This window comes from Ostrea edulis, chromosome 3 (genome assembly GCF_947568905.1).
Source record: "Ostrea edulis chromosome 3, xbOstEdul1.1, whole genome shotgun sequence".
Lineage (NCBI taxonomy): Eukaryota > Metazoa > Mollusca > Bivalvia > Ostreida > Ostreidae > Ostrea > Ostrea edulis.
The window spans coordinates 86,744,527-86,758,856 of NC_079166.1; the positions used below are offsets into that span (position 1 = coordinate 86,744,527).

Below are 14,330 nucleotides of genomic sequence, written 5' to 3' on the forward strand. Positions count from 1 at the left end.
CTTAATCGCTTCGATGGAAAACCAGCTATAGACAGTGAAAGATATTGTTAGAGTGTTGGTGCTCTAGCGCCTGTATCGGCGGCTTACACTGTATGCTTTCCAGGAAGCTGTGGAAGTTCTAGATTGATATAAGGTCTGCCGGGGTAACAATGTATTGTAAAGCGCTTTGAGCAGCATACGCTGTAAAAAGCGCTATATACACCACTCATCATTATTATTATTCCAAATAATAAACCTATGTCAGGGATGTATTGCAGAATTGTTTTGTATTTCCATAGGAATGCATAATTGAATAACAATCTTTGACAATCGTCTTAAGAACAACAAAAACATATTTCCTGAAATCAATTTGATAGAAATTATGTAGCTTACTGCTGCATCTATGAGGAGCAAAGCGGTTAAACCTGGGGAATGTACGTTGATCGGTTGAAACGAAACGTCTCTTTGCGAAAACGAAACAGGTCTTATCGACAACAGAAGGATTAATGAAAGAAAAGCAAAGTATGTGCTGAAAAAAAAACCGTTGGGTCAATAGGGGAGCTAGCGATGTTGTCTTAATGCATATTTTACGAACATATACAAGAGTGAGCGAAAGAGAGCAGGAGTTAAATCTCCTTTCCGAATGTTTAAAATCCTTTGTTTGAAGATGACTGTGCTGCATTAACTGAAAAACGAGAATACATTGAAATCTTCACGAGGTGATTGACTTTAAATTCACACCGAATATGAATATTAAAAAAAAAACAAACAAAGGAAGCACACAGCATCAATTTTATGAAGTCTTTAAACAATACGTTGTAACAATCGAGAGACGGGTAAGCACGGATTCATTGAAACGTCACTGATTGGTACATGTCCCTGGGAGTAGTCATCAATGATGATCCGTCACATCCGCTGTCATTTTTCTTATCAAGAATGATTTATGCAACTATTTTAGTTCCTGTTTTAATACATGAAAGGTGAATATAACGAACAGTGATCAATCTCATAACTCCTATAAGCACTACAAAATCGATTGTTGGGCAAACACGGACCCCTGGACACACCAGAGGTGGGATCAGGTGTCTAAGAAGAGTAAGCATTCCCTGCCGACCGTTACACGACTCCTTTTTAAAAGTGTTTGAAGAAATAATTAAATGATCTTTTTCAGTTCATTTAGAAAAATAATGTTTCAATAAAACGATTTTCTATATGATCTTTGACTTTTAACGTAAACCTTGGATCCGTGTTTGTTATTCAATACTATTAAACATTATGGCATTATATCTTATATGACCAAATAGATACACACCTTTACCCCAGAGCAAATGGCAGATATAGAATTACTTTTCGTAATCACCACACATATTGATCCCATAATTTCGAATCTTCAAGGGTACCATTGCAAATTTTCAATTTTTACTCGGTTATTATTTTGGGGTTGTTTGTTTTGGGTTTTCTTTGGGGGTAGAAAACACAAACACCCAACCCCCCAAAAAAACTGAATGAGAATTGCTAAAACATGGAGTGATTCTTTGATATTCTTAAAAGGAAAGGGAATATTTGATAAGCGAAAAGAGAGAATATAAGACAATGAAGAAACTGGATTAAATTTCGTTTCTTTGATTTTTCACAGATGATATTCCCTTTGACCTGTGTATACAGAGCAAGAACTTCCGGAACCGGTTTGTGGAGTACGTGCGTAATGAACGAGGGGAACTGGGAGGCGAAGTGCAATCCTTGAAGTATATGTATTCAGCATTTCTCTTCCACAACATGGATATGTCTGAAGGTGTTTGCTGTGTAATTGTTTACTCTGAAGCTTTAGAACTTGTCAATTGGCATTACACTCATCCATAGATCGATCGAGAGATAGATAACTGAGTTGTTGGGACTTTTAGTTTAGGTTATCTTTAATCTATTATTTTTTTTAATTTTTTTTTTTTTTTGGTTTTACATGTTCGTCCCGTGGAGAACACTACCAGTAGTAGGTCAAATACTACGAACTTAGACCCATGTATAGCGTTTACAGAGGTAACAGTGAGGGTTCTTTGATATACCAACGCCTGGTGCGACACAGAAACCTCCATTTTATGGTCATATCAGAAATACCCGTGATTCACACTTCTAAACACAGATCTTTCGGCGATGGGGCAATGACTACCTATATTTACGTCTTAGGTTTGATGCAGACATGACACGAGCCACACTCAAACTTATGACATGTCGGTTACGAAGCGAACACTCTAGAACTGAGCTACCGTGAATTATAGCTAAGAAAGAGTACGGATAAATGGTCATGCAGAGTGATAAATCTATAGAAAAATAAGGAAATAGAAGATATAGAGAATACGTAGATTGATGGATAGCGATACTTAATGAATATATGCATAGATAATCACACTATCCACTGTTATACTGTTGTAAGAAAATAGTTGTCTTCATTTCAGAAAACATTAATTCAATTCGAAATTCAGATATATCGACGTGGCCAGTTCTTCTGGGAATTCTGATGTCGGACGGATACAAGATGAAGAATGACATTGCAACAACACCCATGGTCAAAGGACGTTTTCTAAATATCGGCGCTGATCAGTACAATAAAGCGTTGGAAGAAATCAAATCAAAGAGGAACATTGTTGAAATCAATGAAGAACACGTTACATTTGCCTCACCTGGGATAAAGCACGCAGTGATGTGTAGATTCGTTGAATCCTGCCTGAAGTCGGACGAGGACCTTGAGAGTTATATAGAGGAGTCTTCAACCGATTCCTTAAAGGAATATTGCCGACTCTGGAGTTACAAGCGGGATGAGAAGGAAGCATGCCTGTTCATTCCCGAAAAATTCAGGGAGAAATATATCAAACGTTTAAATCAAAACGTCATTACCCACGTGATGGTAGAGGACAGAGATGACAGTGACAGGGAATGGCGTACTGCAGAAACAAGGAAGTACATATCGGAGCTTTGTAAGTGTATCACAATACGAAAACACAATTAAACAATTCCTATTTTATGTAGGTAGCAAATATAATTCTAAAGGAAGGAAGACACGCTGTATTACGTAGCACGGCATGAACCTTTCTGATATTTCACTTCCTGTTGTCTCTTCTCTTACAATAATTGTTGACATATTTATGTGTACATGTTCTATACTTCGGGAATTATTGTCAGCGATTTAAACCACCCCCTTCCCCCGAAAACTTCGAATCATAAGGAACACCACATTATTTTACATTTTCTAAATGTTCCCTATGTAGATTCACCAGATACAATATTACGATTTCTCAATTTCCACGTGTCGGGGAGCTGGGGTCGGGTATTATTTTCCTTCGATTGCGTATGATTTCCCTTTTCTTATGCAAGTAAATTCATCATGTTTTCATATTTGGGAAATCTCTGAATGCGGGGATTAGTATATCCCTCTTCATAGATTCACTTAACCAATTGTATTACGTGTAGAAGTGTATAATTCAGTACATTACTAATGCAACAGTGCACTGCTATTTAAGGTGACATTTATTAGATAGGATGCTTAATGTCCTCCTGCATTTTGCTTTGGTTAGTAAACATTCCATTGGAAGTGTTGTCTTGGGACATTGGTGGAAGAAGAAGATATTTAGAGACTATCAAAATGGGAAAGAAGAAAATGTACCGCGCTAGAGGTATGCTTGTTGGGTGCACTGGCGCGGGAAAGACAACTCTTCTTCAGAGGCTTCAGAGTAGACATACGACACAGACTACAGAGACAACCAAAGGCCTGGAGATCCATGAAAATTTGTTTGAAATTGTATCTGACACATTAAAAGGTATGGTTTTACATTCGATAAAATGAACGAATGTATATTTCAAGTTGTTAATATACCAAATTTTGATTTAAAGAATGAACAACGGGAATCTAATTGAATGCTGTCGTACCTATAATATGCTTCATTTTGTACTTGCATGCGATAAGATCACCAAAAAAAGTCAGCAGGGCTCCACAGTGACAAACAGCTGATAAGCATGACAGATTTTGCTGGACAAGCGGCGTATTACGCCTGTCATCAGGTTTACCTGTCAAGAAGAGCGTTTTATCTACTAGTTGTTGACATGTCTAAAAAGCTGACCAAAGAAGCCCACAAGGATAACAAGGACCGTCACAACCCAATAGGGTCGTTATTTCACCACTGGACCTATAAAGGTAATTCAAAACATAGTGTTGCAACCACCTTATTAATGCCAAGTGGACAAAGGAACCCATCATGCGAATTGTACTAATTTCAATGTGTAAAGTGTACAGAAATTCCGTAATTATAGTGACACTAACAGATTATTTGGTTGGTTGATTTACGTCCCTCCCATAATTTTTCATTCGTATTGAGACGTCACCAGTTGTAGGTGTAATACCATTAATTCAGGTATATGTTTAGCGCTTTCTGTTGAAGCAGTGAGGTTTCTTTAACGTGTCAACGCTTGTCATGACACGGAACCTCGTTTCTAAGGTGAATGTAATATTCGAAAGACCCGTAATTCCCCTTTATAAATGTTGAATGTATGGCGAAGGAACAATCAACACTTACGTTTACGTATGAGTTCGTCATAAGTTTGACGCAGGAATAACTGGAACTAACTACATCCCGGTTAGGCAGCAAACGTTATATCACTGAGCTACGATGAGAGCTTACTAATAGAGAAATGGATTCAAACATTTCGGTTGAACATCACTGAAGAGACATTATTTGTCGAAATACGCATATGGTGCATCAAAATTGGTACCGTATAAGTTTTACACTATGACCCCTTGGTCGAAGGCTCTGCTGGTGGACTGTTAGTCCCCGAGAGTCTCTACAGCCCAGTAGCTAAGTACTGGATAGTGGCAGATTTAAAAGGAGCATGGTAATTGCACTCCCTCTCTCTTTGGTGTATCATTTTAATATTAAAAATAAGTCATTTTGGGCTCTTCACCCATACCTTTCTGAATGGTCAACAACTCGACATTCAAACCTGAGTTGCACCCCCTTTTGAAAATCTACGAAATAACATCAGCTGTCGAACTCTTATGAGGTGATAAAAAGTTTGTGCTCTAATATTTTTCTATGCTTTGGTTTGGTTAGGTTCATAGCATGGACATCTCAACGTTGCATTGTCAGTGTACAAGCAATTTGTCGAATGACATTCATTTTACCGGAAACTTAATTATATTTGCAGTTTAATGGCGTTTATTTTATTTTTATATCTGAAGTAAAGTTGAGCTTTAATTTCTGTGATACTTCCAAGTATAATTCAACATTAAATCTGAAATAAACGTGAAAGTTGATGTAAAGTGTAGATTTAATGAAATTTAATTTTATTAAACGCCGCTTTTCATGCAGTGAATATTAAAGATTAATCATCAATAAATAAATAATCAATAAAACAATCCATTATCTTAGCAGATTCAACAAGTTAATCTTAAGAACTACAAAATCACGCAACTTCTTCTTACCAAAAAATAGCAAGACTTCGTCAAAATTTAGCGAAGGAATTCTGACGACTTTTCGCCTTGTGCGCGTTTTTATACCACCTATTATTATTCTTAAATAACGCCTATCCTAATAAGGGGATTCAGCATTCTTATTTCCCTGGCTCTATGTGAGAAGCTATTTATTTCTGAACTGACCCCAGTGGTCAGTTAGTGCATCCATACCCACTGACCACGTACACAAGTTATTTATAACATCTGTGCATTATCTATCGATCAACCTGCAAGTGTCCGTAATTACTGTCGACTAGCCTTGTTTACTCAAAAATGCTTATCGCTCCATTATATTTCTTTATCAACAAAATGCAAAGATAATCAAACTATATCATTTCCATTCAGAAAATAAATGATTTCATTTACACTGAAATATTCATTATGATATAGTCGTCGGTAGAAAGGATTTAGACTTGAGTATTTTTCAATTTTTCGAAGGAAGGTACGAGAAGAAAGACGTGGATATTTTTTTGTTGGAGTAAGAACTTTACCTTAAAAACAATCACCCAGTCACTTTTTCAAAAACCGCTTGGACAGAGACCCTGATAAACTACGAGAAAATATTGAAGCTATACGCACTGGTAGGCCTACAGCATACGTTATGTTTTGGTCTTCAAATTCAATACACACTCGAATCAACTGACCTTCACCTTGTAAAAACATATACAATGTAACTTGACGTGCTCTCATTTTCCACCAACTGGTAGTTATACAAAATAGTTTAACGATACAAAATAATTGAACTTTTAATTATATCAGTAATTTAATATTGTATTTCCTAACTTTAAATTGAATTATGAAATTATTTCCTTATTGAACTCGTTTAATCTGTCCAGAGTGCATCAGCATAACGCCATGCTCCCACTTCCTATAACGACGGTCAGATCACAATTCAAAACTAATGAGATTGCTTTAACAAAATAAAATAATGTGATTTTCACTTTAAATTATTTTTATTGATTTGTGTGGGTTTTTTTTTTCTTTCTTTCTGAAATGCACTCGTGACAGTAGCTTGGCTTAGGGCCTAGTTGTCAACAATGTAACGTATTATAATTTGTCTAATCCAAAAATAAATAATGATTGCAGCGTTTATTATAGAAAAACAGCGCAAATTACAGATGTATCAAGGAATAACATTACCAAATACTTTGTAAACAGCGACTAATATAAACATTATTTACTCCCAATATTGCCGCCGATTGCATATTCGCTTCCCTCGTTATATTTGGGTATTTACATCGCTATTTGCTTGCACTGGTGGCGAAAACATATAAAACTCGGGCAATTTGTCAATAAAAATTTAAATGTTGCCCATGGTGAATAAATTAGGCTCCTAAAAGCTGAGTTTTTAATAATATCTCACAGTACTTCCACATTCCGAAGGGCGCATGTGACGTCACTGTACTACGTGACTACCTACCTAATTAACTAGACTTTTTTGAAATCGGGGCTTAGATTTAAGTCTGATTGTTGTTAATTATCGCAAAATTTCGGCGAAAGAATTATTAGAATTAATTACTATAAGCATAAAGAAGACATAATGCCTGCAAATTTATATACTTTGAAAACATGAGACGTGTCCGTTAATATTTCCTTGAACTGCTTGAGAATCACAAAAGCCATGTGGCTTTCATTTCTAAAAATACAGCGAACTGTAATAGGGCGCAGTACCTATCTCTCGAAAGATATGTCCTGTGGCCTTGATATAAATCCTGATTTACCGTTCTTGAATAAAGCCACTAAGGGGGTTTTCGAGGGCTAATGATTCTCAACGTATTTACATACATTTAAGTTACAATATAAAAGAAATAAAAGCAATATCATTGACTAAAATTCCAAAGTTTCTTCCATCGTGTGCAATATTTATGGCGCATTCAGGTCTGACAACACTAAGCTTTAATACGAAAAGTAGTGCTAGCTTCTAAAATACAACAACATGAAATATATGTCTGAAACTTGCAAATTTATTTTTTCCTCAGATTATTTCACGTTTTGGCTCCAGTGTATACAAACGTACTGTGGATATGGAGACAGGCAAACTGTTGGCAACGACACGGACACAGTGGATAGGCGAACTGTTGGCAAAGACACGGATACAGTGGATAGGCGAAATCCAGTGATTCTTATTGCGTCACACAAAGATAAAGCCAAACGGGTAACATCATGAGACATTGATATGATGCATAGCAGTATAATGATTAGCTCGCTTGATACAAAGAATCAAGTGAGTTGTTCTAATCAAAATGTGGCCACCACCTGTCGTCGCCGTTGTTATCACTTATCTTTTTCTGGGAAAATCCCCGATGGATTTACACCAAATTTGGCAGAACGCTGTCTTGAAAAAGCGGGATATCAGTTTTATCGAAGGATAACTTATTAAGAATTTTAAAAAATATACCTTTGAAAACCATTGGACCAATTTCCTCTACATTTACTCAAAGTATATTTAGATGAGTGGCATTCAAATTTGCACAAATGCAGTATCAATATATTCTAAAGGTGAGATGATCGGGATGTCTTAAATGTTCTTACGATCCGCTTATACAATTCCAGTCTAACGTGGCATACATTACTCTTTGCTGGCAATGATTCCTATTGCGTAGAATGCTGTCTGACATGTGCCATACCAGTTGTTAGACTCACCTTTACTCTAATTTTGGTTACGGATTGTCCCGTTTACCTCATCAATACATGGAACTTGTTTGGGCTGTCGAAAACGGATTTTAAATCCTCCTAGCTACTTCATCCCAAATTTGTTGTTTCCAGGGGTCGGTGTTTGCCTTATTCTGAATTTTGGTATTAGCGGATTGATGAGATTGATCATTGTTTGTTATCTTCACATTTTCATCTTATAGTTTTCTCCTCTCGTTCATAAGTACAACAGATGCTTGTCAAACAATGTAATATTTTCTTTAAGCACAACATTACATATGTATCAAAAATGTTGTCACAAAGCTCTAAGACGAACTAAATGTAAATGGAAATAAAGCTGTGTTTCAATAATCTCAAGTGGGTATACCACTGAACAGCGAATAAAAGTGTCCTTTAGTAATGTAGTTTGTTTAAATCACGATACAGGATAGATACACAATAGGAGTTCGTTTATCGATTGTTTCACAATATACGTAACTCCGTTTTCCTGATTAAGATAGAGGGCTCACGTAGGATACAACCGGTCAACAGGAATGGTTACCTCTCCTAGACATCTGACCTTACCACTGCTATGACAAAAAGTCCGCGTTTGCCCTATTCTTATTTTTGTTTTATAGCATTTTTGAGATTGATCAATGCTCTTTATCGTCACCTTTTTTCACTATGGTCCCCGGGGCAATGTTGGAACTAAATGAGAACTATTACATTTTGTATTTTAAAAATAATTCTAAAACGTATGTTCTTTTCAAGGATTGTAAGAGTTCACTTTTTCAACTCATATGCAAGTAACTTCATATCATTAGAATTTAAACTAGGATGGCGCTAGGAGCTATGAGATTGATCACTGTTCGTTATCTTCGCCTTGCATTGAATGTTTCACCAAGAAATATGTCGAATTCTTTATCAAATATTTTCAAGAACTGCATGGCAATTCAAAATATTCAAATCTAGTTCAAATTAAGAATCACATATCATGACGATTAAAACTATAAAGGTACAAAATATCATTTTGATCTGCAAAGTTCATCATTTAATGAGAAATGGAAATTTTGTTTTGAATATATTGATTTGGATTTTCTTTTTCTTGGAGGCATTACACGGAAAAACAACGCCATGTGACCCTAGGGCCTCGTGTATGATATTCATTATAGAATATTTATTCAAGCAAAGCTATATCTGTGTAATTGATTGTTATTGTTTCTTTCTTTTACAGAAAACATATGCTACAAAATTAGCATTCTTCGAAAAATTAAAAAGTTGTATACCACAACAACAAGCTTTGGAAAATCTTCTGTCACCTGATAGATACTATGAAATTGAATGTCCTCGGGGTTCGTTAACTGAGAAACGAGAAGAAATGATTGAGGAAGTCAAAAAATGTGTTGTTCAAACTGTCCGAAGATTGCCGCATTGGGGAGAAGAAATACCTATATCATGGGTGGGTTTTGAAGACATTCTCAAACAGAAGAAAGCCGAAAGAGTTTGGAAGACATCTACATTGAAGAACATGGAAGAATTACAATCTCTGAAAGAGAAAGAGCTAGAGATCGGTGACATGCTTCGATTTTTCCATGAAATTGGACAAATTATCTATTTTCCAGATGATAGATTGAGGGATGTGATCATAATTGATGTTCAATGGTTCGTTGATGGATTTAAAAACATCATCACAGATGAAAACCATTTTGCACGAGAAATTAAAGATTGCGACAAAAAGATAGAAAGAGGAAGAATTGCAGTGTCAACTTTAGAAAATATATGGGAGAAAGCAGAGGACGAATCTTACATTGACCATATGCATGAAATCGTACCATACATGGAAAAACTAGGTTTAATGGCGGAAATAAAGAAAAGCAAAGAGTTCTACATCCCAAGTATGAATAGAGTAGACATGTCTCCGGTTGATTTAGACACAATCAACGATGGGCAAAAAACGTCAATTCTCATATTCCATTTCAAGACATACTTACCACATTTCTTCTTCTTTCGCTTGGTTGTACATTGTTTTGAGGAAATGGATGTCCTCAAAGAGGACATGTTTAGCAAAAATGCCGCCTTTTACAAGGAAAAAGATCATTTCATCGCCATTGCCGTAAACAAAACATCGATCCAATTGCAAGTCTTCACTGAAAGTAGGAGTATACAGCCCAAAACCGACTGCGTTATAAAAATCAGGAAAAAAGTGGAAGGCATCATTAGCGTTTTAACAGAAACTTTCCATAAGAAAGTTACGTATGACATAGGATATTCTTGCAAAGATATCAATATTACAGATGAAGACAAAGATTACTTTTTTGTGGAAGATGACATATTACTCAGAGAAGGAGGAAAAGAAATGTCTGAACGAAAATGCCCGCGGCATCCAAAAGCAGATGAAAAGCACTACATCAAACCAGATAACCTACTCCGATTTTGGAATAACACGGGTGGAACATAAGCAGTAGTGAAACATTGCAAGAATCATTTCATCATAAATAGTCTATCAGAAAGAAAGTGATTGTCAAAAGCTTAAAAGGATACGCACAGAGGGTACAATTTCGTGAATGCTATGGAATCATAAAACTATATTCGTTACAACTATATATTTTGTTTTCCTTTTTCAATCGCTAATGAATCACAATTGTTAGTCTTCACGAATTAGTAAAATCTATATGTCGTGAGGTAATCCCTCTATTGTACGTATCAAATGTGTAATATGTTCTTTCATTTATGCATTCCGTCAAAGTATTGATGAATTTAATCAACATGTAATCATTATAGATTGCAGTATCGTTACCAAAGTTGTTTTGACAATTTATCAAAATCAACAACACACATGTATATAAATGTATATGCCGAAGGACTTTTAAAATCCAACACTTTTTTGGAAATTTTGGTCGTGTATTTCATTTCATTGACTTGGAGCATAAATTATGTCTGGTATATAAACTTTGATAAATAGCCCTACGTCCATCAATTTAAAAAGCCATTCCTTTTCCTCTGAGAGGCTAGATGTGAGGTCAAAAGTGGCAGGGATGAACCAAAACTCTGATGTGATTCACTAATACCTGGCATGTTCACCCTCAGCGTGTATGTCGATGTGTAGGCGACATTCCATTGACTTACAAATGGTCTGAATGTTTCTTTAAGGAGTATCCTGTCATCTTTCCAACAACGACCTCTCTGATTCTTCTACATTCTGTGGTCGAAGCTGGCGCCTATGCATTAAGGTCTGGGGATATGACTGAGCAATCAAGGACACTGATGGTAATTTCTTTGAATGGATACCCTTGCCCGATCTCCAGTATGTGTGCATGCAAGTCCTGCTTAAAAAAACAAAACTCTTTGAATTGTGTTTTTCAGAGACATTTGTAAAATGATTGAAATTCATTTTTACTGTGTGATGTTGTTGTAAATCAATGTTTCATTTTATCCATGCAGATGTTATATACAAAATTAAGGATTATCGCCCTCACGCAGAGCTCTTAAAGAATTTCACTCCACTTTTTTGGCACACTGTTTTTCCCTATAATAGCTCTAAAACTTCATTGTTATTTGGATTTCGAACATTTCGATTGAGCATCACTAAAGAGAAATGCGCATCTGGTGCATCAAAATTGGTACCGTATAAGTTTTACATACAAGCTACATGTAAAGTTGTGTTTTATTGAAACATTTCTTACAATTTGTGTTGCGGTCATACATTTATTTAGGTATCCACGAGTGTCATGGAGCTTTTTGCTCATAACGTAATGCATTTTTCAAGTTGAAAACGAGAATTGCACTTTGACGTCATTCGAAAGTTTATGTATATTGCATATATAGGTTTTAACGATACATAACTAGATTTAGATGTAATCTTTGTTTCTGTGTTTGCAATTTTTATCTCTGTAAATGTACATCTATTTAAGCACATCCATATTCGTTATCTGTTACTCCGTGATTAGTTGTATTGATGTTGTTTCTTGTTATGAGAACCATATCAACTGTTGAATGTTTTATGTTATGATTTGCTATATTTCAATTATGTTGTATTTTCTGTTATTATCTTACCTACATGTACACATTTGCATACTATTTTGTATATATGTATCAGTTTTGAATCAATAGAAATAACCCGGAGACAATTGATCTATAACATTGTAAATCACGGTGACATGTTTTATCAATATATTCATATTCGCAAGCCACGTTCTATTGTCGCTGTTCTACTTCAGGTGGGTAGACAATGTACTCCCGGATTCAATAAGTGTGGCGAGCAACATTACAATGTATGTAGCTTATTAAATCAAAATAGTCCGATCTTCTGACATATCTATATCTGCTGCACAGTATCATATCATCATATGAACATTTGAAAAGTAAAGGTATCATGTTTGTATTAATACATGGTTTGTATGTATTGTAGGTTTATAATTTTCATACTTTAGATTTGAACTTGTACTGCTTATGTTTTTATGAAGTCATTACTTATATGCCGTAAATACTGCAATTGTTTATTAGTATTTTTTTTTCTATTTCAAAAGAAAAGAAGACGGAAAACTCAGTGTAGCGATTTATGGAAATATTGTGCTGACAGGTAGTCATAACGTGGATTAAACTAAATAACTCGATTTTTCCTGTATTAGTTCACTGTTCAATTTGTATTATATGTGGAGAAAAGGATGGTAAAAACAGCATATGTTTTGTGATTCATGGGCTCATGTAGATGCCTTAGTAGCTATAAGAATTCGACATACTTCATCATTAAACACTTGGTTATCTTTTTTTGAAATTTTTGTAGCTTACTTTATGAAATTGTGCGTAAATAATGTTTAATTCTTTTTCTGTCTTCTTTTACATTTTTTTTCTCATCATTTCTTAAGGATTTTTTTATATACATGTAGTCAAGTGTAACTTATAAGCATCTCGTACTTTAATGTATTTGAAGGTGTATGCGTATTCACAATAAATAACAATCAATTTCATGAATGTGTATGCTATAGATGTATAAACAAATAATCCTAAAATATATCTAAATGATGTCTGATAAACATTCCATATTTGTGTTTTATGCGAAGAAAATAGTGAGAGAAAAAAAAAACATATTTGTGTGATTCATAGGTTAAATTCACTGTCCGGGCAACTGTTATACCACATTTGAGTGAATAATTGCATGTAAAGACTTCAATATTGTTTTTAACATTTTGAGAATATCACTAGACAATGCCTTAATTTCAATATGAACTGTCAAGGAAAACTTTATAGTAGTTAAATGGTTAAAGAGTGTATCCATTTATTGCAACTTTGGTATATCTGATGTTTGTTTTCCAAACCAATGTGGCATCTTTGCGTGAGCCAACTTCCGTAGGAGAGCGATGTGGTTCATTCGTCTCCTGACTGTTTCTGGCAAGTGCGTTTTAAATTTACGTTTTTTTAAATTTTCACAATCGGCATTCTTCCATGAATTACATGATACTACCACCCCATAGTTGATAAGGTACGTGTTTAGTCTTATGTAATCGTTCGTTATCTTCACGTTTTCATGTGTATAGTTGTAATTGCTGTACTTTAGCCGAGTACATGTACATACAAACTTGTGTGTCTACATGCGGCGGATTTGCATCATACAATTTCTTCAGTGAAATACTTATCTATTTAGAAATTTATTATTGTGCATCTTTTTAATACAATTTGTCATTGGTGCACATGCGTGTTTTTGATTCTGTGTTATGTAATGGTACTCACTATAGGTTACTGCATCAGTTTTGTCAAAATTAATCTATCTATAAAATAATCTAAGACTAAGATCATTTATTACCGTAAAATGAAAACCAAAATTGGGGGTCTATTCAGTATAAAAACTTTAAGGACGGCTAAACGGGGAATACGAAGCTGATGCAGACATCACAATAGTAGTACGTTTAATCTGTGGACGCCTTGAATATCATGAAAACATAAACTTGTGCTTTCTGATTTATTATCGCTTAATAAAATTACCATAAAATATGGTCTTGCTGTTATATGTTCAATAGCAAGAAAGTCGGACAGACTCATTTTAGAAAAACTAAAACACATCTAAGTCGTTATAACGAGTAAGAATATCATGATTATGAGTTAGTATTCCATTATAACGAGTTAGGATCTTGAAGTAACGAGTAAGTGTCTCATTATATGAGTTAATATCTCATTATACGAGTAAGTATCTCATTATAACGAGTTGGTGTATCATATAATGAGTTAA

The 14,330-nt window shown here is 35.0% G+C and overlaps 1 protein-coding gene across 1 annotated transcript in view; it reads left to right on the top strand.

Annotated features, from left to right (window-relative positions):
- LOC125677403 (uncharacterized) overlaps positions 1 to 14,093 on the top strand; it is a 42,545-nt gene extending 28,452 nt beyond the window's left edge. The window contains exons 4-9 of the mRNA XM_056159301.1: positions 1,616 to 1,771; positions 2,430 to 2,948; positions 3,546 to 3,788; positions 3,935 to 4,162; positions 7,456 to 7,631; positions 9,342 to 14,093. Of these exons, the coding sequence (XP_056015276.1) occupies positions 1,616 to 1,771; positions 2,430 to 2,948; positions 3,546 to 3,788; positions 3,935 to 4,162; positions 7,456 to 7,631; positions 9,342 to 10,565 (2,546 nt within the window). The 3' untranslated portion in view covers positions 10,566 to 14,093. The remainder of the gene's footprint in view (positions 1 to 1,615; positions 1,772 to 2,429; positions 2,949 to 3,545; positions 3,789 to 3,934; positions 4,163 to 7,455; positions 7,632 to 9,341) is intronic.
- The last annotated feature ends 237 nt before the right edge of the window (positions 14,094 to 14,330 follow it).